Genomic DNA, 21,360 nt, shown 5'->3' on the forward strand with positions numbered 1-21,360 from the left:
GAACACGTTAGAGAGTAACGGCAGTGTACTCATCAGAGGAGTGGACTGGAACACGTTAGAGAGTAACGGCAGTGTACTCATCAGAGGAGTGGACTGGAACACGTTAGAGAGTAACGGCAGTGTACTCATTAGAGGAGTGGACTGGAACACGTTAGAGAGTAACGGCAGTGTACTCATCAGAGGAGTGGACTGGAACACGTTAGAGAGTAACGGCAGTGTACTCGCTATATCGTCTGTCCCTGAAATTTCTAGTCTTGCATGTACTGACGTTTTGATTCCTCGTTTTCTGTGTTTCAGGTCTGACGGCGAGAACTCCAGGACGGTGAGGTGAGTTTACATTCCCTATATTTCATGTTATTACTTTGCTTGGGCATCCATGCTGGGAGTGCAGAGATATTTGGTTTGGGCTGCGGTGTGGAATACTTTGGGATCATGTTCTTTTCCCCTACAACTCTTCATAACCACGTGTCGGGCTTGTGATTGATTCTTGCCTATAGGTCGTATCTGGGTTCTCCAGTGGTTGTTGTATATGGATCCTAGCGTTGTGTGGCCGTTCAGGAAGCCCCTTGGGTTTAGATACCATTTTCCTTAGTATATTTGGACTCCTGCGTGCCAGGAAGTGTTGTCATAACGATCTTCGTGCTCCAGCTGTAGAGTTTGCACAGCTTCCACCGCTTTCCCGACGCAATGCCGCTATACAGTGCAGATTGCAGTCTTTTGTTGGCACGTTATCTCACCGTTAAATTGGTCTTTTCACCAGAGCATAACATCGCAGAGCGCGCTCGATTTAGACCAGACTTGTTAGCTTTTCAGCTATTTCCAGACTTTGCTCGGCGCCTTTTTTTCTACTACGAGAAAAAAATTACTTTTAGAAATATCCAAAAATAAAACTATGATTTAAGGCAAATCTGTATTGCAATGCCCCCAATAAATAATTGGAGATCCGGGATTTTGATTCATGTGGATACTTTTTTTTTTTTTTTTTTTTTTTTATATATACCTTTCAAGATTTTGGTGCTCTTGTTTTTTCTAATACCGAGCACCAAATCCCCATTCATAGCCAAAGAATTAAAGGGCTAATTTCCAACTTCCAAAATGGATCTTGTCGGATAGAGCTCGTAATTTTAAGCAATTTTGTAATTTACGGTTTGTTAAAATTTTCTGCCGTTCTTGAGATATTGACACTTTTTTTCTTTTGTTTACAGCCCGTTGCCTTGGAGACCGACCACCGCTGCTAGACAGCAGAACGTGTGCGAGTGCTTTATTATTAAGCTTGTCAGCACTGTTTGAAGCTGGCCTGAATCGCTGGAGTGTGCTATTCCCTCCTAATCAGGGCCAGCCTCATCACAGTATTCCTGTAAGCTAGATGCCAGCTGCAGTGGTCGGTCTCCTAGGTAACAAGCTTTAAACAAGTGTTAATATCTCAAGAACGGTTTCAAATTTTAAAAGGCAGTAAATTGCAAAAGTGCTTGTTTTTACATGTACTATCCGAAAATATCCATTGATGAAGATGAGGAATAACCCTTTAAATAATATTTTCACTGCCCCTATGGGAAGCTTACTGCATACTGATTTATCAATGAATTCAGGATGTGGAAGACGAGCATGAAGCTATACCTTGTGGTAGCTACAGGCAATCATAGTTTTTTCTTTTAGCTTTAGCTCTGGACAAGATTTCCCCTTGGTCTATATTAATAGAACTCACTTGGAAGTGTTGGGGGGGGGGGGGGTACAAGTTCTCATTGAAGAAACCCATCTGCTATGGAATCTTACAAGCAATGCACCATGGGGAAAAATATGCAAATAAGTTCTCCATAAGACAGAAACTGTTCCCTGTAGTGCCACCTAGAGGTAGCTAACCTGTAAGTGAGGATCTGACATATAGAAAAACCTATATCTCCTCCAAAAGGAGGAAGCACTCATCTGAACACCGCTTATTCGGAGTTATTGCTCCTAAAAGGTAGAGAACAGGGTACTGATCCAGAAAGGGCTGACTGCACTCCGCAGAGACGCCGGCTAAAATTCATAGTTGCGTTTCAGAGCTTTTCTGTGGGTCACACATTGACTCAAAGCTGATCTGTCACTGGGTTTCACAATCAAAACTGCATACGTTGGTAAATAGATTTTAGACCTAATGTTACTGGTATATTTACTATGAAGGTCCACTCCAAAATGGCTGATTAAGCCTGATATTAAGATGCAACTTTTGAGCTCCGCTATATAATGAAATGGTTCACGTTCATGAGTCGAGTGTATTCAGTTTCCACTTTCCCAGCCTGACTGACAGCTGAAGCTTGTACTGAACACTCAGATCTCAGCAGGGATGAGGGACACTGAGAAACTTGGAATTGGGATAGGTGATGCGGAGATTCAGCAGCAGAAAGGAAGGCAACTGAGGAGCTGTCAATCTAAGTGGGCAGAGAGTCAGCGGCAGGGAGGAGGAGGGACACTGAGGAGTTGTCAGGATAGATTGGATGCAGATTCAGCAGCAGCGAGATGAGGTGCACCGGAGCTGTTAGGATGGATGGAGATTTGGCAGCAGCAAGGAGGAGGGACACTGAGGAGCTGTCAGTTGGGATAAATGGGCAGAGATTCAGCAGCAGTGGTTATTAGAGACAGTGAGAAACTTTAAATTGGGATAGGTGGGCTTAGATTCAGCAGGAAAGGATGCGCCCTGACGAGCTGTCAGTTTATCTTAATGGGAGAAGATTCAAAAGCTGCAGGGAGGAGAGACACTGAGAAGCTGTCAGAATAGATGGATGGAGATAAAGCAGCAGCTACGAGGAGGGACACTGAGGAGCTTCAGGATAGATGGACGGAGATACAACAGCAGCTGGGAGGAGGGACACTGGGGAGCTGTCAGGATACGTGGATGGAGATACAACAGCAGCTGGGAGGAGGGACACTGAGGAGCTATCAGGATGGATGGAGATGCAGCAGCTGGGAGGAGGTACACTGTGATGCTGTCAGAATAGATGGAGATCCAGCAGCTGCTGGGTGGTGGGACACTGAGGAGTTGTCAGGATACATGGATGGACATTCAGCAGCAACTGGGAGGAGGGACACTGAGGAGCTGTCAGGATACATGGATGGAGATTCAGGAACATCAGGGAGGAGGAACTCTGAGGAACTGTCAATTGGTGTAGATGAACAGATTCAGCAGCAGAAGGGAGGAGAAACACTAGTATGCTCTCAATCAAGATTGGTGGGTGGGGGTTAAAGGATAACTCGGCCATTCTGACATGGATTTTCAAAGAATGTACACCGACCTCATCAGGTGTACGAGATCTATTCCGTAACGCACGCTGTTTCCATTCGGAAATCTGGTGACAGATCGGCTTTATAGGTAGCTGCTATACGTGGCGTCAGACTCTTTTCTTCTGTAGCAGAACAGTGTTGTATTCCATTTTATTTAAATCAAAGAGAATTTCTGCAGAATTAGTTTTTTTTTCTTTTTCATATGCCCTTAATACACTTTTTTTTCTTTTTTTTTTTTATCTATTACTGGCCATCTCAGCGTTCGTCTGATAAGCGGCTTGCTGAGTTAATTGCAGCACTTGGTTGATTATTGCAGTATGGGATCAGTAATTACCTCTAATGATGCTCTTGAAATGGACAGAATCGCTGTCCATCTCTGCAAAATGTATGGTTTACGGATGACCGCTGTCAGCACACGTCATGTGCAATCGCTGAACCCTACCATCCGTAGCGCGGACATAAATAGTCGATGGACGACCAACAAGACGTGGAATTTGGGCGCAGAACGTAAAGATCACAAAACTTACAGGGTCCGATTTATGAAAGTGAAATCCCACCCATGGCCTAAAGTAACTTTCAATCTGAGTTTTATATCTGCGGCATATCAATTCTTTCTACAGATTTTATCCTTTGTAATTCATGGGGGCATACATATGTGGATTTTGCTGCAGATTTGCAATGAAATTTGCCTAGAAATCCATAGTCAATTTGTTTTTTTGATCCTCCTTATTGCTGGGAATATTGGAATCTCTAGTGCTAAATGGTCAGAGACTTTTTGCTGAGTTTTTGGAGCAGAAACTGAGCGTAAACTCAGTTTCTGTGGAGGATTTGGAGAGTTTCCACTCCAAAAACTCTTACAAAACTGCAGTGTGCATATATTCAACAAAGTGTTAGGCTTTTATTGGCCAGCATTGTATTAAAATAATAAAATCAGATAGTATTTTACTTGCACTAGCGTCTGCCGCTGCTCATGTGTCTGTGTATTGGCTGCAGCAGTGATGTCATGACTACTGCACACCACACCACTGCAGCCGATCACCAAGTTCACTGGGGTGAGTATTCTCTTATTTAATTATTTTAAAAGCACTAGCCAATAGAAGCCAAACTTAAAAGGGGGAAAAAAAACTTTAAGGCTATGTGCACATCTTTTTGCTGAGTTTTTGGAGCAGAAAATCGTGATGTGCACACAGAGGTTTTGGAGCAGAAACTGAAAAGTTTGGGTTGACTAATCTTTTTGTATCATCCTTATGAAATTCTATCGATCTTCGGGGCCGGGATCTTCAGTTTCACGACACAGACGGACTTCTTGTTCTCTCCAGTATTTTGCGCCATGAAAAGCCTCTTTCATATCTGCCATTGACAAATCTAAGTCGCCCATGCAGCTGCCAGCCGTCATTGTATCGCCTGCGTCCTTGATTTAACGTATAGGCTGAGCTGGTTATTACCAAGGTCCTTTCCCTTCTTTGCACTTTTTTTTTTCATTCAGACAGTAAGAAATAAATGAGTGAATGCGCTTGACTTCATGTTACAGGCCCCCTTATATGTATATAGCTGCTTGCTAATGTGGCGTTTGCTCCGCACCCCCTCCCTGCCCCCTCCGGCTACCCGCCGCTGTGCCGAGTCTCTCTGGCATTGCTTTAATAAGGAAGAAATGGCAGGAGACAAATGAAGGCAGGAGAGCCATCAGAGCGCTGGTAATTGACTGTCTGGAGGTTGGGAGCCCCCCCCCCCCCCATCGCCTGTCAATCAAAATACCTCTGTGTAAGAATGGATGGAAGCGACGGCAGACTCTGGTGGGAGGTGATGTACGGAAAGACGGGACTGTTTAAAGCAGCTGATCGCATGGCTGGAGTGTAGATCACAATGATGGTGCTTCAGATCGCGCTGTGACTTCCCACTGTGCTAGAGGGAGGAGGCAGCTTGTTCTATGTACGTTCTGGAAAAATATGTGAGTAGTCCCCATAAATAGGAAAGGGATAGGTATTGTGTTTTTATACTCTAGTCTCATAAAGGAATTGTCTACTTAAAGGAAATCTATCAGAAGGTTTTTGCCAGCAGCATGATGTAGTGACTGAGACCCTGATTACAACGATATGTCACTTGCTGGGCTGCTTACTGTCATTTTGATACAATCACAGCTTTCTCTGCTGCTGATCTCAGAATGCTGAGCCCTGTATAATCCCGCCCACACCTGATTGGCTGCTCTGTGTATACTGTTCATTCCCAGCTGCCAATCAGTGGTGGGGGCAGGGTTCGACTAAAAGGCATGGGAAACTTAGTCCTGTAGTGATAATCTCCTGCTGATAAAACTGATTTTTATTAAAACAGCCTAGGAAGTGACACATCACTGGAATCAGGGTCTCAGCCCCTACATCGTGCTGTTCTCAAATTACACGGCAAAACCAGATTCATTCCCTTAAAGGAAAAAAAAATGTCCCGAACATAAAAAAAAAAACTGATTAATATATTATTATTATGAAAGCTAATAGATATCAGCATGGTCATGTTCCCATTTCCCTTTTGCATTGGCCATGATTGAAAAGGGGGCTGGCTTGGCTATAGAAATAAACCAGCCAGCCCCCTTCACCTATATCACTAATGACACGCTCTCCCATGTCAAACCCAAGCCAGAATTGTAGCTGATCAGCACTCGCAGTGCACCTTTGTTAATTAAAGAATACTTTTAAGTGATTATTAAGAGCACGTCTAAATTGTTTCAGCAGGACAACCTTTTTAAAGGGGTCGTCCACCTTTTGGGGATATATATATATTTTTTAATGCGTATATTTAAAGCTAAAAAATAACTTTTGCAACTCCATTATAGCCTCTGTTGCACTGTCTATTGATGGTTGCAGAATCAGTTAGCTGAGAATCTGTCAGTGAGCTCACTGTGACTGTTTGATAGGGAGTGTGTTTTTCTGAGCTCCTCTCGGCTGATTTATGATCACATGCCATATCAAAAGTGAATGTGCTGTGAAGCGAAGACGCATGTAAAAACAAGACGATGCAACATTTTTATTATAAAAAAAAAAATTGCAAAAATAATTTTTAACACTAAATACATGCACCAATTTAAAAAAAAAAAGGTCTCCAAGGTGGACAATCCCTTTAAGGTATTCTAGTGCTAAGGTTTCACCAATGAGAAATGGTGGATTGGTGAGCTAGCATCTGACCTCTATAACAGGAGTACCCCTTTAAGGCTAATCACTATCATTTCAAGGTTTTCTACACATGCACTGAAAAGCTACTTTGCCTTTAATAAGCATTCTTGTGATACATACCTACTAGATCAGTCATGGAGGGGAGTCCACACCTATTCAGTGGGTATGACGCAATCTTCTGCTGATTCAGAACATCCATGTAGGAGTTCAGGACTCCCTAGTACAGGGCGGGGTGTCCTAACCAGGGTCAGCAATGTGTCCTACTTCTCTAGGTGCAGATTCCTCACACAGCCTCATGGATACCTTTTACCATACGGATACCAGTAATGTAGCCACATGTACAGAACTTGTTAAAATCAGTTGCCGTACAGTTTAATGCCTCTTTATGCTCTGCAGATTTGTTTTGTGCACTATGTGAATCTGTAAGATTCATGGTGTTGAGAGGCGTTTTGGAAGCGAAGGATTATTACTTACTGTACTCATCCCCGTACCACAAAAATGTCTGTGACCCGATGCCCAGTGGCCACACAGAAGGGCATCATGGGCTGCAGGTAGTGCTCCAAAAACCCAATAACAAAATGGCTCCATGCCTGTCCAGACTGTCGATAATGTAGACATTGTCTTGAATAGGCAGGGACACAGGATTCCGGGTTATTGGACATATTGGGAAATGGGTGCAATCCGCTAATCTCTGCAATTACTTTTGAGTTGGGGTGTTAAAGGGGTTTTATTAAGGATTTTGAAGCATTTCCCTTCTATTTCCTCTGTATAGTACTGAATGGTTGCAGAATGAGTTAACTGAAGATCCATCAGTGAGTTCCTACTGACAGGAGAGTTTGTCACTATTATCTGTCTTTTTCTGAGCTCCTCTCAGGTGATCTATGACCATAGACAACATTAAAGTTGAATTTACAAGGAAACAAAAAGCCAAACGTTGAATTTTTTTTTTCATGAAACCCAATTGCAAAATAGATTTTTAGCCCCAAATACATCATTTAAAAAATGCTTTCAGAGGAGGACAACCCCTGAAATATGCATTTTGAACCCCCCCCCCACCCCTGAGGAATCTGATCACCCAGGACACTGACTAATACACAGGGTTAAAAGACAACCATCTTTCACACTTCCATATTGCGCTGACGTTTCGCCGCACTGTTGCCTTGGAGACTGTCGCTGGTAAACCGTACAGGAAAAAGAGACTTCTTCCAAAATAGTCCCTCCCCCTCCTCCTCCCTCCATGCTAATTGCTGGATGTGAGTCATTCTGCAGCTGTAGCGGGGACGCTCCACACCGCTCTGCCCTTCAGCCTCAGTGTCTCGTAAAGGGCACGTGCTGGTTCATTGTATGCGGTTCTCTGGGGATCCGGCCGCGCTGCTGTGTGCACCAATCTACTGTGTGACTGATCACATAGAGCTGGGGAAGCCGGAGACTCCACCATGGGCTGCAGTATACACCAGACTATGGGCATAGGGGGCTCCAGACTGCTGTTATAGGGGGGCTCCAGACTACATATCCAGACTGCTGTTATAGGGGGGCTCCAGACTGCACATCCAGACTGCTGTTATAGGGGGGCTCCAGACTACACATCCAGACTGCTGTTATAGGGGGGGCTCCAGACTACACATCCAGACTGCTGTTATAGGGGGGCTCCAGACTGCACATCCAGATTGCTGTTATAGGGGGGCTCCAGACAACACATCCAGACTGCTGTTATAGGGGGGCTCCAGACTGGCACATCCAGACTGCTGTTATAGGGGGGCTCTAGACTGCTGTTATAGGGGGGCTCCAGACTACACATCCAGACTGCTGTTATAGGGGGGCTCTAGACTGCTGTTATAGGGGGGCTCCAGACTGCACATCCAGACTGCTGTTATAGGGGGGCTCCAGACTGCACATCCAGACTGCTGTTATAGGGGGCTCCAGACTACATCTCCAGACTGCTGTTATAGGGGGGGCTCCAGACTGCACATCCAGACTGCTGTTATAGGGGGGCTCCAGACTGCACATCCAGACTGCTGTTATAGGGGGACTCCAGACTGCACATCCAGACTGCTGTTATAGGGGGCTCCAGACTACACATCCAGACTGCTGTTATAGGGGGGGCTACAGACTACACATCCAGACTGCTGTTATAGGGGGGCTCCAGACTGCTGTTATAGGGGGCTCCAGACTGCACATCCAGACTGCTGTTATAGGGGGCTCCAGACTACACATCCAGACTGCTGTTATAGGGGGGGCTCCAGACTACACATCCAGACTGCACTGCTGTTATATGGGGACTCCAGACTGCTGTTATAGGGGGGGCTACAGACTACACATCCAGACTGCATTTACACGGGTGGGCTCCAGACTACACACCTAGACTGCTGTTATATGGGCTCCAGACTGCTGTTATAGGGGGGCTCCAGACTGTACATCCAGACTGCTGTTATAGGGGGACTCCAGACTGCTGTTATAGGGGGCTCCAGACTGCACATCCAGACTGCTGTTATAGGGGGCTCCAGACTACACATCCAGACTGCTGTTATAGGGGGGGCTCCAGACTACACATCCAGACTGCTGTTATATGGGGACTCCAGACTGCTGTTATAGGGGGGGGCTACAGACTACACATCCAGACTGCATTTACACGGGTGGGCTCCAGACTACACACCTAGACTGCTGTTATATGGGCTCCAGACTGCTGTTATAGGGGGGCTCCAGACTGTACATCCAGATTGCTGTTATAGGGGGGACTCCAGACTGCACATCCAGACTGCTGTTATAGGGGGGCTCCAGACTGCTGTTATAGGGGGGCTCCAGACTGCTGTTATAGGGGGGCTCCAGACTGCTGTTATAGGGGGGCTCCAGACTGCTGTTATAGGGGGGCTCCAGACTGCTGTTATAGGGGGGCTCCAGACTGCTGTTATAGGGGGGCTCCAGACTGCTGTTATAGGGGGGCTCCAGACTGCTGTTATAGGGGGGCTCCAGACTGCTGTTATAGGGGGGCTCCAGACTGCTGTTATAGGGGGGCTCCAGACTGCTGTTATAGGGGGGCTCCAGACTGCTGTTATAGGGGGGCTCCAGACTGCTGTTATAGGGGGGCTCCAGACTGCTGTTGTAGGGGGGCTCCAGACTGCTGTTGTATGGGGGCTCCGGACTGCACATCCAGACTGCTGTTATATGGGGGGGCTCCAGACTACACATTCAGACTGCTGTTATAGGGGGCTCCAGACTGCACATTCAGACTGCTGTTATAGGGGGACTCCAGGCTGCTGTTATAGGGGGACTCCAGGCTGCTGTTGTAGGGGGACTCCAGGCTGCTGTTGTAGGGGGACTCCAGACTGCTGTTGTAGGGGGACTCCAGACTGCTGTTGTAGGGGGACTCCAGACTGCTGTTGTATGGGGGCTCCGGACTGCACATCCAGACTGCTGTTATATGGGGGGGCTCCAGACTACACATTCAGACTGCTGTTATAGGGGGCTCCAGACTGCACATTCAGACTGCTGTTATAGGGGGACTCCAGGCTGCTGTTATAGGGGGACTCCAGGCTGCTGTTATAGGGGGACTCCAGACTGCTGTTATAGGGGGACTCCAGACTGCTGTTGTATGGGGGCTCCGGACTGCACATCCAGACTGCTGTTATATGGGGGGGCTCCAGACTACACATTCAGACTGCTGTTATATAGGGGGGGCTCCAGACTACACATCCAGACTGCTGTTATAAGGGGGGGCTCCAGACTACACATCCAGACTGCTGTTATAAGGGGGGGCTCCAGACTACACATCCAGACTGCTGTTATAAGGGGGGGCTCCAGACTACACATTCAGACTGCTGTTATAGGGGTGCTCCAGACTGCACATTCAGACTGCTGTTATAGGGGGACTCCAGGCTGCTGTTATAGGGGGACTCCAGGCTGCTGTTATAGGGGGACTCCAGGCTGCTGTTATAGGGGGACTCCAGGCTGCTGTTATAGGGGGGCTCCAGACTGCTGTTATAGGGGGGCTCCAGACTGTTGTTATAGGGGGGCTCCAGACTGCACATCCAGACTGCTGTTATAAGGGGGGGCTCCAGACTACACATCCAGACTGCTGTTATAAGGGGGGGCTCCAGACTACACATCCAGACTGCTGTTATAAGGGGGGGGCTCCAGACTACACATTCAGACTGCTGTTATAGGGGTGCTCCAGACTGCACATTCAGACTGCTGTTATAGGGGGACTCCAGGCTGCTGTTATAGGGGGACTCCAGGCTGCTGTTATAGGGGGACTCCAGGCTGCTGTTATAGGGGGACTCCAGGCTGCTGTTATAGGGGGACTCCAGGCTGCTGTTATAGGGGGACTCCAGGCTGCTGTTATAGGGGGACTCCAGGCTGCTGTTATAGGGGGGCTCCAGGCTGCTGTTATAGGGGGGCTCCAGGCTGCTGTTATAGGGGGGCTCCAGGCTGCTGTTATAGGGGGGCTCCAGGCTGCTGTTATAGGGGGGCTCCAGGCTGCTGTTATAGGGGGGCTCCAGGCTGCTGTTATAGGGGGGCTCCAGGCTGCTGTTATAGGGGGGCTCCAGGCTGCTGTTATAGGGGGGCTCCAGGCTGCTGTTATAGGGGGGCTCCAGGCTGCTGTTATAGGGGGGCTCCAGGCTGCTGTTATAGGGGGGCTCCAGGCTGCACATCCAGACTGCTTTTATATGGGGGCCTCCAGACTGCTGTTATAGGGGGACTCCAGACTGCTGTTATAGGGGGACTCCAGACTGCTGTTATAAGGGGGGCTCCAGACTGCACATCCAGACTGCTGTTATAAGGGGGGCTCCAGACTGCACATCCAGACTACTGTTATAAGGGGGGGGTGCTCCAGACTGCTGATGTTATTCTAGTCACTGGTATAATTTGGGGTGATCACCATCCTTTTCGTGCTGTGCTTCTGTTTTATGAGGACAGATAATTTTTCTACCTTGTAACCTTGAGCGCCGGTTTTTAGTTGATATTGAATCCTATAGATGGATGGGAAGATTTTTCGGGGCGAGGTTTCTGCTAATTATCCTCTACCCATAACTATTTTGTTGCCAAGTTATTTAAGCTTTTATGGCTTTAACGAATGTAAGACGGATGTCTACTCCAGCATCAAACCAGTTAATTGAAAATGCATTTATTAAAGGGGTGGGGGTGCCCTACACTTTAATTTCGATATTGATATTGAGGATTGTTGATCTACCGTATATTGAAATAATTTGTTAGCTGCCATGCAGTCCCTGCAGTTATTGGGGCACTGGTGTCTCCGGTGCCATCCTCGGAGATGGCAGGACATTAGCATGCACGCTGGCATGGATTCCACCCAGACAATTTTGATAAAATATTCAAGGATTTTGCGCTTTTGCAAAGAAGGATGCCAAGGGACTGACGTCTGTCATGGAGCCCATGGGTGCATAACGCCAGTATGTAGAAAGGGCACACAGAGGACGAAGACACCGTGTCTGTGTAGCATTTTAAAAAATGTTGTGTTTTTTTTTCACCAATTCACGAAAAAAAAAATGTTGTTTTTTTTCTTTCCGTTGGGGGGGTATATCAGATTTTACTCTTTAGGGGCTTGTAACACTGCATTGCGTGTGCCTTCTCCAAACTTTAGGTGTCATAACGAAAATAGACCTAAAAGTGGTCTAAAAAGCGGTCATTGACATATAAAAAGTTACCAAAACCTTGTACTTACTCCAAAATGGTACAAGGGACGTTGAGGTCCATGTTCTCTTGATTGGTGGGGGTCTCGGCTGTCTGAGTCCAAGCAATCCTACGTGTATCACTACTGCTGTCCTTTTCCTAGTTTAGTGCAGAGCACAAGGACCGCGGTACAGCTTAACTCCTGCCTGCTCCTCTCCACAAGACGTGAAATTGTAACTCCCATCATCCCTGGACAGCTGCGGACTAAAGAGCTGCAAGCCAGGGGGGACTACAGTGCTAGTTAGGGTTCAGATTGCATGGGAGTTGTAGTTCTACATCAGTAGTGGTGGTACTCGGTGATTGACAGCTATCTCTGCAGGCATAGTCATACAGGGAAGACTGTCAATCACTGAATAGCTCCGCCCACTGGACTCATACACTGATCCTTTATCAACAATGAACGTAAATGAGGAACCATATAATGTCACTGGTGAGGAGACCCAATGGTGAGGAAGGAGAAAGGTGACTGTCCCATAGTAGCCATTTATAATGGCCATTATGGTGGTCTTGTTTTATGGTGCATTTTGCTTTTTTGGGCTGGGATATGACCCACCACATAGGTCGTGTGGCCAACGATCGCTCTGTGCCGGTGCTACATCATAGATAAACGGGGTCGCGATGTGACCACCACAAGCTAATTGCAAAAAGTCGGAACAAGTTGGATGTTTTTGGGACATGCTAGTCGCTGTCGTGGTCCTTTACTGGTCCTAGTGTGATCCCAGTCACCTGAGTTACGCTGTGATGTAGCAGTGGCACAGAAAGATCTAAGGGTTATATCACGAAAGATGAAATACATGCCAAGACCTGGCCATTTTTAGGGTTTTTGGTGTTTTGTATAAGCCGAACACTTGGGGAAAAAAACATTATACCAGAATGTTGTGGGGGAACAAAAAAAAAAAAGCCCATTGAAATGCCACAATCCAAACCACATTGGGCCTCATTTTATAATGCCCTGTAGCTTCACACTGTCCTGGCCCGGTGACTCTTCACTTCTGCCCCCGTCGTCCTCTGTGCCGCGCTCTTCTTGTAGATGTAGACTTCTTCTAGGGTACAGTTACCTGTTTACTCATAAACATTTCAAGAACAATTAGCTGAGATGACGGCGATTCACCATGTTCTGTATGAGGCAGGCCTTTGCCAGAATGATGCCACCTAGTGTCGCTTTTTGAATAATGCGCACCTTTCTAAAACAGGATCCCAGTAATTCGGCAAGCTTGGAAGTGGCATCCTCTCCAGCTACAGGCGACACGGGCAGCAGTTCTTGTAGACCGTTTCCTAAATCTGCCTTAGTAATCTAAGAAACGCACCACAGTCCATCAGTGTCGCCTGTGTGTCCACGTCTAAGGCCTCATTCATTTTTGTTTTCTTGGGTTTTTTATTTTGTGTTTATTACGAGAAACAAAAGGCTTGTTTTTAATCAGAATTCTGTATCTAGTTTTCATTTCTTTCTACAACTCTGTTTATTCTCGTATACGAAAAAAAAGTTTTTTCCCAATGCTTTCTCACCCATTAAGTAGTAGCTGGCACTCAGGTTACACATGGATTGTGTTGGAGTGCTACTTATTTTTCTCAGTGACCCATATGTCCAAGGGTGCACATATCTGTAGGGGCATGGATGCCCGCCATGTATGTCCCAGAGGTGTATGCCTGCCATGTATGTCCCAGAGGTGTATGCCCGCCATGTATGTCCCAGAGGTGTATGCCCGCCATGTATGTCCCAGAGGTGTATGCCCGCCATGTATGTCCCAGAGGTGTATGCCCGCCATGTATGTCCCAGAGGTGTATGCCCGCCATATATGTCCCAGAGGTGTATGCCCGCCATATATGTCCCAGAGGTGTATGCCTGCCATGTATGTCCCCCATCTGTCAGATCTTTATGCTATTTTCTGTTGGTTTGCCATTATCGTGTAAGGTGGGAATACCCCTTTAATTCTGGGATCCCTGACAGTCTGGTACAGAACGAGAAGTTATTGTATATGGACTTCTTATAGGTAATACAATTTCTTCATTGCTCCACTCACTTTTTAGTCCCCTTTTTTTGCTCCGAAAATTGTACATTGAATCTCTGAGATGGAAACCATCAGCAAGCAGATCTTATTGCGGCTTTATTTTACTTATGGATGTAAGGTAGATATTATTGTGCTGAAGGCTCGGTGTGTTAGTGGGGCTGGTCTGTACGATGGATTGACCACGATTAGGAAAACATAGCTGCTGTTTGTTCAGCAACTCACTTCCCTTTTGGGGGCGCCGATAGTGAAACAGATCTCAAAAAGTCATAATACGTATGAAAGGGTAGTCTGAAATAAAAAAAACAACCTTAGAGGAAAAACGGTAAATGTACATTAGTGTGTATTTATATGTATGTATTAATATATATAATGTGTGTATATGTATGTGTGTGTATGTATGTACAGACCAAAAGTTTGGACACACCTTCTCATTTAAAGATTTTTCTGTATTTTCATGACTATGAAAATTGTACATTCACACTGAAGGCATCAAAACTATGAATTAACACATGTGGAATTATATACTTAACAAAAAGTGTGAAACAACTGAAAATATGTCTTATATTCTAGGTTCTTCAAAGTAGCCACCTTTTGCTTTGATGACTGCTTTGCACACTCTTGGCATTCTCTTGATGAGTTTCAAGAGGTAGTCACCGGAAATGGTTTTCACTTCACAGGTGTGCCCTGTCAGGTTTAATAAGTGGGATTTCTTGCCTTATAAATGGGGTTGGGACCATCAGTTGTGTTGTGCAGAAGTCAGGTGGATACACAGCAGATAGCCCTACTGAATAGACTGTTAGCTGCTTTTTTCTTGCCATAATACAAATTCTAAGTAAAGAAAAACGAGTGGCCATCATTACTTTAAGAAATGAAGGTCAGTCAGTGTGAAAAATTGGGAAAACTTTGAAAGTGTCCCCAAGTGCAGTTGCAAAAACCATCAAGCGCTACAAAGAAACTGGCTCACATGAGGACCGCCCCAGGAAAGGAAGACCAAGAGTCACCTCTGCTTCTGAGGATAAGTTTATCCGAGTCACCAGCCTCAGAAATCGCAGGTTAACAGCAGCTCAGATTAGAGACCAGGTCAATGCCACACAGAGTTCTAGCAGCAGACACATCTCTCAACAACTGTTAAGAGGAGACTTTGTGCAGCAGGCCTTCATGGTAAAATAGCTGCTAGGAAACCACTGCTAAGGACAGGCAACAAGCAGAAGAGACTTGTTTGGGCTAAAGAACACAAGGAATGGACATGAGACCAGTGGAAATCTGTGCTTTGGTCTGATGAGTCCAAATTTGAGATCTTTGGTTCCAACCACCGTGTCTTTGTGCGACGCAGAAAAGGTGAACGGATGGACTCTTCATGCCTGGTTCCCACCGTGAAGCATGGAGGAGGAGGTGTGATGGTGTGGGGGGGCTTTGCTGGTGACACTGTTGGGGATTTATTCAAAATTGAAGGCATACTGAACCAGCATGGCTACCACAGCATCTTGCAGCGGCATGCTATTCCATCCGGTTTGCGTTTAGTTGGACCATCATTTATTTTTCAACAGTACAATGACCCCAAACACACCTCCAGGCTGTGTAAGGGCTATTTGACCAAGAAGGAGAGTGATGGGGTGCTATGCCAGATGACCTGGCCTCCACAGTCACCAGACCTGAACCCAATCGAGATGGTTTGGGGTGAGCTGGACCGCAGAGTGAAGGTAAAAGGGCCAAGAAGTGCTAAGCATCTCTGGGAACTCCTTCAAGATTGTTGGAAGACCATTTCCGGTGACTACCTCTTGAAGCTCATCAAGAGAATGCCAAGAGTGTGCAAAGCAGTCATCATATCTCGATCTATCTATCCAATATCTATCTATCCAATATCTATCTATCCAATATCTATCTATCCAATATCTATCTATCCAATATCTATCTATCCAATATCTATCTATCCAATATCTATCTATCCAATATCTATCTATCCAATATCTATCTATCCAATATCTATCTATCCAATATCTATCTATCCAATATCTATCTATCCAATATCTATCTATCCAATATCTATCTATCCAATATCTATCTATCCAATATCTATCTATCCAATATCTATCTATCCAATATCTATCTATCCAATATCTATCTATCCAATATCTATCTATCCAATATCTATCTATCCAATATCTATCTATCCAATATCTATCTATCCAATATCTATCTATCCAATATCTATCTATCCAATATCTATCTATCCAATATCTATCTATCCATCCAATATCTATCCATCCAATATCTATCCATCCAATATCTATCTATCCAATATCTATCTATCCAATATCTATCTATCCAATATCTATCTATCCAATATCTATCTATCCAATATCTATCTATCCAATATCTATCTATCCAATATCTATCTATCCAATATCTATCTATCCAATATCTATCTATCCAATATCTATCTATCCAATATCTATCCATCCATCTAATATCTATCCATCCATCTAATATCTATCCATCCATCTAATATCTATCCATCCATCTAATATCTATCTATCCATCTAATATCTATCTATCCATCTAATATCTATCTATCCATCTAATATCTATCTATCCATCTAATATCTATCTATCCATCTAATATCTATCTATCCATCTAATATCTATCTATCCATCTAATATCTATCTATCCATCTAATATCTATCTATCCATCTAATATCTATCTATCCATCTAATATCTATCTATCCATCTAATATCTATCTATCCATCTAATATCTATCTATCCATCTAATATCTATCTATCCATCTAATATCTATCTATCCATCTAATATCTATCTATCCATCTAATATCTATCTATCCATCTAATATCTATCTATCCATCTAATATCTATCTATCCATCTAATATCTATCTATCCATCTAATATCTATCTATCCATCTAATATCTATCTATCCATCTAATATCTATCTATCCATCTAATATCTATCTATCCATCTAATATCTATCTATCCATCTATCTAGTGTATATATGTATGTGTACATTTGTAAAGGGGGTGGGAAAAACAACCAGAAAGGAGGCGCTGATCAAGCATGTGTTCCCCAGATATAAATGTATATCAGACATATATGCAAAAATTGAGATAGGTAAATCAAGGCAGGGTATCGCAAGGTATGCTTTTTTAACATGGAGAAAAGAGTGCTATAATGAATGGGATGCCTGATGTGTGTGCTGTAGAGCTGACCCAAATAGAGGTCAATGGTTTAAATAAGATCAATATATGTACCTGGGTAGAAGTCAGGCGCAAGGGGACACACAACGAAGTGCCCACCCCGACGTGAGTTTCGGCATCCGCCTTCGTCAGCCCCTGACTAAAGCTGACGCCGAAACGCGCATCGGGGTGGGTGCTTTGTGTGTCTCCCTTGCTCCTGAATTTTTTTTCCAAAAAAAGAAAAAATAGAATTTACGTAATTTTTTTTTTTTTTTTTTTTTTTAAGCATCTTGCTGATGGTTTCCTTTTTAAAGAAAAAAATAAAATAAATAATGCTATGATAAATATATATTCCAAAGGTATCATAATAGCTGCACAGACATTGAACCCTGCCTGATTTCTGGACAGATGACTGCTCATAGCTGGGAGTCCCAACTTTTAATTTTGAAGGAGTATACAGTTCATTTTGGGAAAGCTCCGGTCAATATCAATATTAAAGGATGATCTAGCCACAAAGCACTTTTTTTCCAGAAGTCACAGGGATCACAGGAAGGATAAAGCACTTATCCGCTCCTCGTGATTTATGTCCCTCCTTGGCTCATTCTATAAGATCTGCGTGAATCATCCTGTTCTGACCACAGAATAAAGGTCTCTGCAGATTCAACTGCAGCACTGCCATCTAGTGGCCATTTAGAATATAGCATGTTTTATAGAAGCGTATTGTGTATATCATATGGTTTTAGATGAAACTGATGAATGTTTTTCTATCGATCAAAACTTTTTTAAAGTCTTTCGTTTTTTTTTTTTTTTTGTCTTCAATGACATTTAATCCAGTCGTTTAATGCATCAATGGCAACCTTCATGCTGGGCTAATCATTACAGAAATGACAGATGATCCCTTTAATTGAAGAGTGTGAATATGTGGCACTCATAGTTTGCTTTTTCTCGGTATTGTACTTTAATAGAAATCATTTCTCCCCAAATTACAGTGTATGTGCACATAATCCATCAGCTCTGTCTGGACAAGCAGAGCTGCATTGTAAAGCATAGGGGACAAAGTAGCAATCTGAGCTTTTAGCAAGACTGGTAGAAGGGGAGAAAAAAAAATTAAAAAGTGGATTGTGTACTCATTCCTTATGAAGACGTTGATTCATACGGACATTGATCTCGTCTTTTTTTCCCTGGACCAGGCAGAATCTGGACTAATGGAAGCATGAAGGTATCTTGGCTGTCTGAGTAACTTTCCTTAAGCCCGAAGGTTGATTAGAACTGACAACCATCAAACTTTACGTAACTTGATTATCAGGTGCACATGGAAATGACCAGAGGCCATCAAAAGCATCTAAAGAGACATGCATCCATAGATTGGGACCATACATGCTGAGATAGATAGATATAGATATATATATATATATATATATATATATATATATATATATATATATATATATATTCCTAAAGAAAAAATATATATTTATTATATATATATTTTTTCCTTCAGTTATTTTTGTGTAACTGTAAGTGTTCATCCTGTACCGCCTGGTTCATGTGTACCATACAATAATGTTGCACAAGCAAATGGCAATTGTGTTAATATCTTCATCATATTGCATATAAAAGGGTTGTCTTAAAGTAACGTTTAGTTGATAAATTACTGGACCCCCCCCCCCAGTCACTAGAATGGGGGGCCACCAGGACTTTCCATTCAGTGTCTATGATCCGATAGAGACAGCAAAGTGATTAAACCCTCCGACGGGCTCGTTACGTTACGTGATCGATTTTCTGCTGTTAGCTGTGAAAGCTCTGGAAATAGAACCGGTCATAATTTCCTGCTAAAAATAAATCCCGCCATTATTTTTCCTCTTCATATTTAATGCACAGCAACAAAACCTGAAGCCTGTCCCCTTTCACGTGAAAATCTGGAAAACCACCCCGAAAACTGCATAATGGTTCCAGTTATTGCTCCCTGCCCAGTACTGTCCGGTCTGCCGCAAATATTTTAGGGTGGTACGGCAGGGACGTCATTTAGCCACTTGGTCAAGATTAATTTGTCGAAAAAACATTTCAGTTTTTCCATACGAAGTTGTCCTATGTATTATATCTGCACCTAAATGTATAGATACAGTCCAGACACACAAGACTTGTCTGCATTAAACAGAGCTGCAATACCAGACATGGCCTTTACTAATGGAGGTGGCGCTGTTTGAGAATTTTTTATTCTCTAATTCTTTAGGGTTTATGATGGTAAGAGCCAGTTAGTTGTCTTCATTCTGACATCGCTCAGGTATCGCCCTTGTTTTAGTGCTTCTGTACTTCCTGTTTGGTCCAGAAGAGCATGTGACCACTGCAGCCAGTCAGTAGCCACAGTGGTGATCAATGCTTCACATGCCTGCCCGGACCAGACAAGAAGTACAGAGACCAGTGAGAGACTCGGGCAGCAAAAGGAGCCTCAGAGTACTGGTAAGGTGAGTATTTACAACATTCTGGGTGTGTTTTTTTTTTTTTTACTTTAATTTTAATGTTCAGTGTTGGACTACACCTTTAAATTTCCCCCAATGAAAGTTTGTTGTGGCTGAAATTGCCCATTTAGGCTAATGTGTACAGACACCACATCATCTTCACTTCTGGGCTGATCCCATTCTTAATGACACCGTCATAGGACAGAGCAATATAACATTTTTCCAGCACCCTCTTACATCCACGTACCCCCTCCCCCGCAGTAACAACACCGGGCCACCAGATTTGGCAGTGACAATCCACATTGGGGCAGTGGATGACCCTTTTCGGCTCATTTAAAGGGCCCCAATAATATGTGGCTTTTCCTCCATTTTTGACTCCCCTCCTCTAATGTTGATAGTAGGTTCATTATGATCTTCGGATTTCAGTTTGGAACTTTTGATTTGGTTTGATTGACACTTAAAGGAAGCCACCCATCTTAGAGACCCCTGATTACACAGCTCAAGACCCCATAACCTCTATTTCTTTGTCCTGTTCCATCTCCCTCTTATTCTGCCTGTCTCTTCTACCTCTTCTCTGTGTCTCTGCTTTCTCTCCCTCCTTTGCTGTGTAGTCACAGCGGGTCGTGTCGTGCTGAGCTGTCTGCCGTCTTGTGTGCATGTGGGCGTCCTGCGCCAGATCAGTCAGGCCGATTGTACTCCTAGGATAATCTGTTACGGCTTTCAGGTTGGGTTAAGGTGTCTGCATTCTTATCCAGAACCATTAAATGCATTGAATTGAGAAATGGCTGCCTTAAAGGGATAGTCTAACCCCTTTTTCAAACTGTCTTACCAAACACCTTCCCCCTCCTGTGCCAATGCTTCAGTAGTCCCTCGCTTTTTTTGATACATGTGACCACTGCGGCCAATCAGTACAGCAGTGACCTCAGTGATTGGCTTCAGTGGTCACATGTAGACACCCTATGTTCTAGCTGAAGCCCCACAATTGGACCCAATGGGAATCAGAGAGTGGCTAGGAGAGAGTGAGTATTACTCCATTTTATTTTATTTTTTTTACTTTTTATATTAGCAGCTGTTTGTAAGAAATGTAACCCCTTGGAGCAGCTACTTAAAAGTTGTTTCCCTGGTGGCCTGTACACTACACTGCACCTCTGCGAGCCAATAAAGAGATCTGATAATAATCAGGCTCGAGCCCTCTATAAAGTACATGGACCGCCTTTCACCCGAACGCCCACCATGTAATACTACATTTCCCCAGCAGTGGCCACTATACATTCAGCAAAATCTTCCCCTAGCAAAATCATTTGATTGCCTTGGGTGTTTGCCTGTTATGACGGTAAAAAAAGTAATAATGTGAAACCCCATTTAAAAAAAAAAAAGTTTTCGATGTTTGTAATTGGTGACCCCTGTCCTCATTTGTTAGCCAAAAATGTACAGCTCTAGAGAGTTTCTAAGTCTGGAGGGATTCTACACATCTGTGTATTGTATGGGTTATTATTATTTATATAGCGCCATTGATTCCATGGCGCTGTACATAAGAAGGGGTTACATACCAGATACAGACATCACTTACAGTAAAGAACCCACTGATTGCAG

General features: G+C 44.1%; 1 protein-coding gene across 5 annotated transcripts in view; it reads left to right on the plus strand.

Moving 5' to 3' along the window:
* The window catches only part of IQSEC2 (IQ motif and Sec7 domain ArfGEF 2), a 160,414-nt gene that overhangs the window by 63,508 nt on the left and 75,546 nt on the right, over positions 1 to 21,360 (plus strand). For 4 of the 5 annotated variants that reach the window (XM_073639956.1, XM_073639957.1, XM_073639960.1 and 1 more), the window contains one exon: positions 298 to 327. The exons of the other annotated variant lie outside the window; for it this stretch is intronic. In XM_073639956.1, coding sequence (XP_073496057.1) covers positions 298 to 327 — 30 coding nt within the window. The remainder of the gene's footprint in view (positions 1 to 297; positions 328 to 21,360) is intronic. 5 annotated transcript variants of the gene reach the window in all.

This window comes from Phyllobates terribilis, unplaced genomic scaffold (genome assembly GCF_046119375.1).
Source record: "Phyllobates terribilis strain yellow unplaced genomic scaffold, ASM4611937v1 Scaffold_7__3_contigs__length_470593459, whole genome shotgun sequence".
Taxonomy (NCBI): domain Eukaryota; kingdom Metazoa; phylum Chordata; class Amphibia; order Anura; family Dendrobatidae; genus Phyllobates; species Phyllobates terribilis.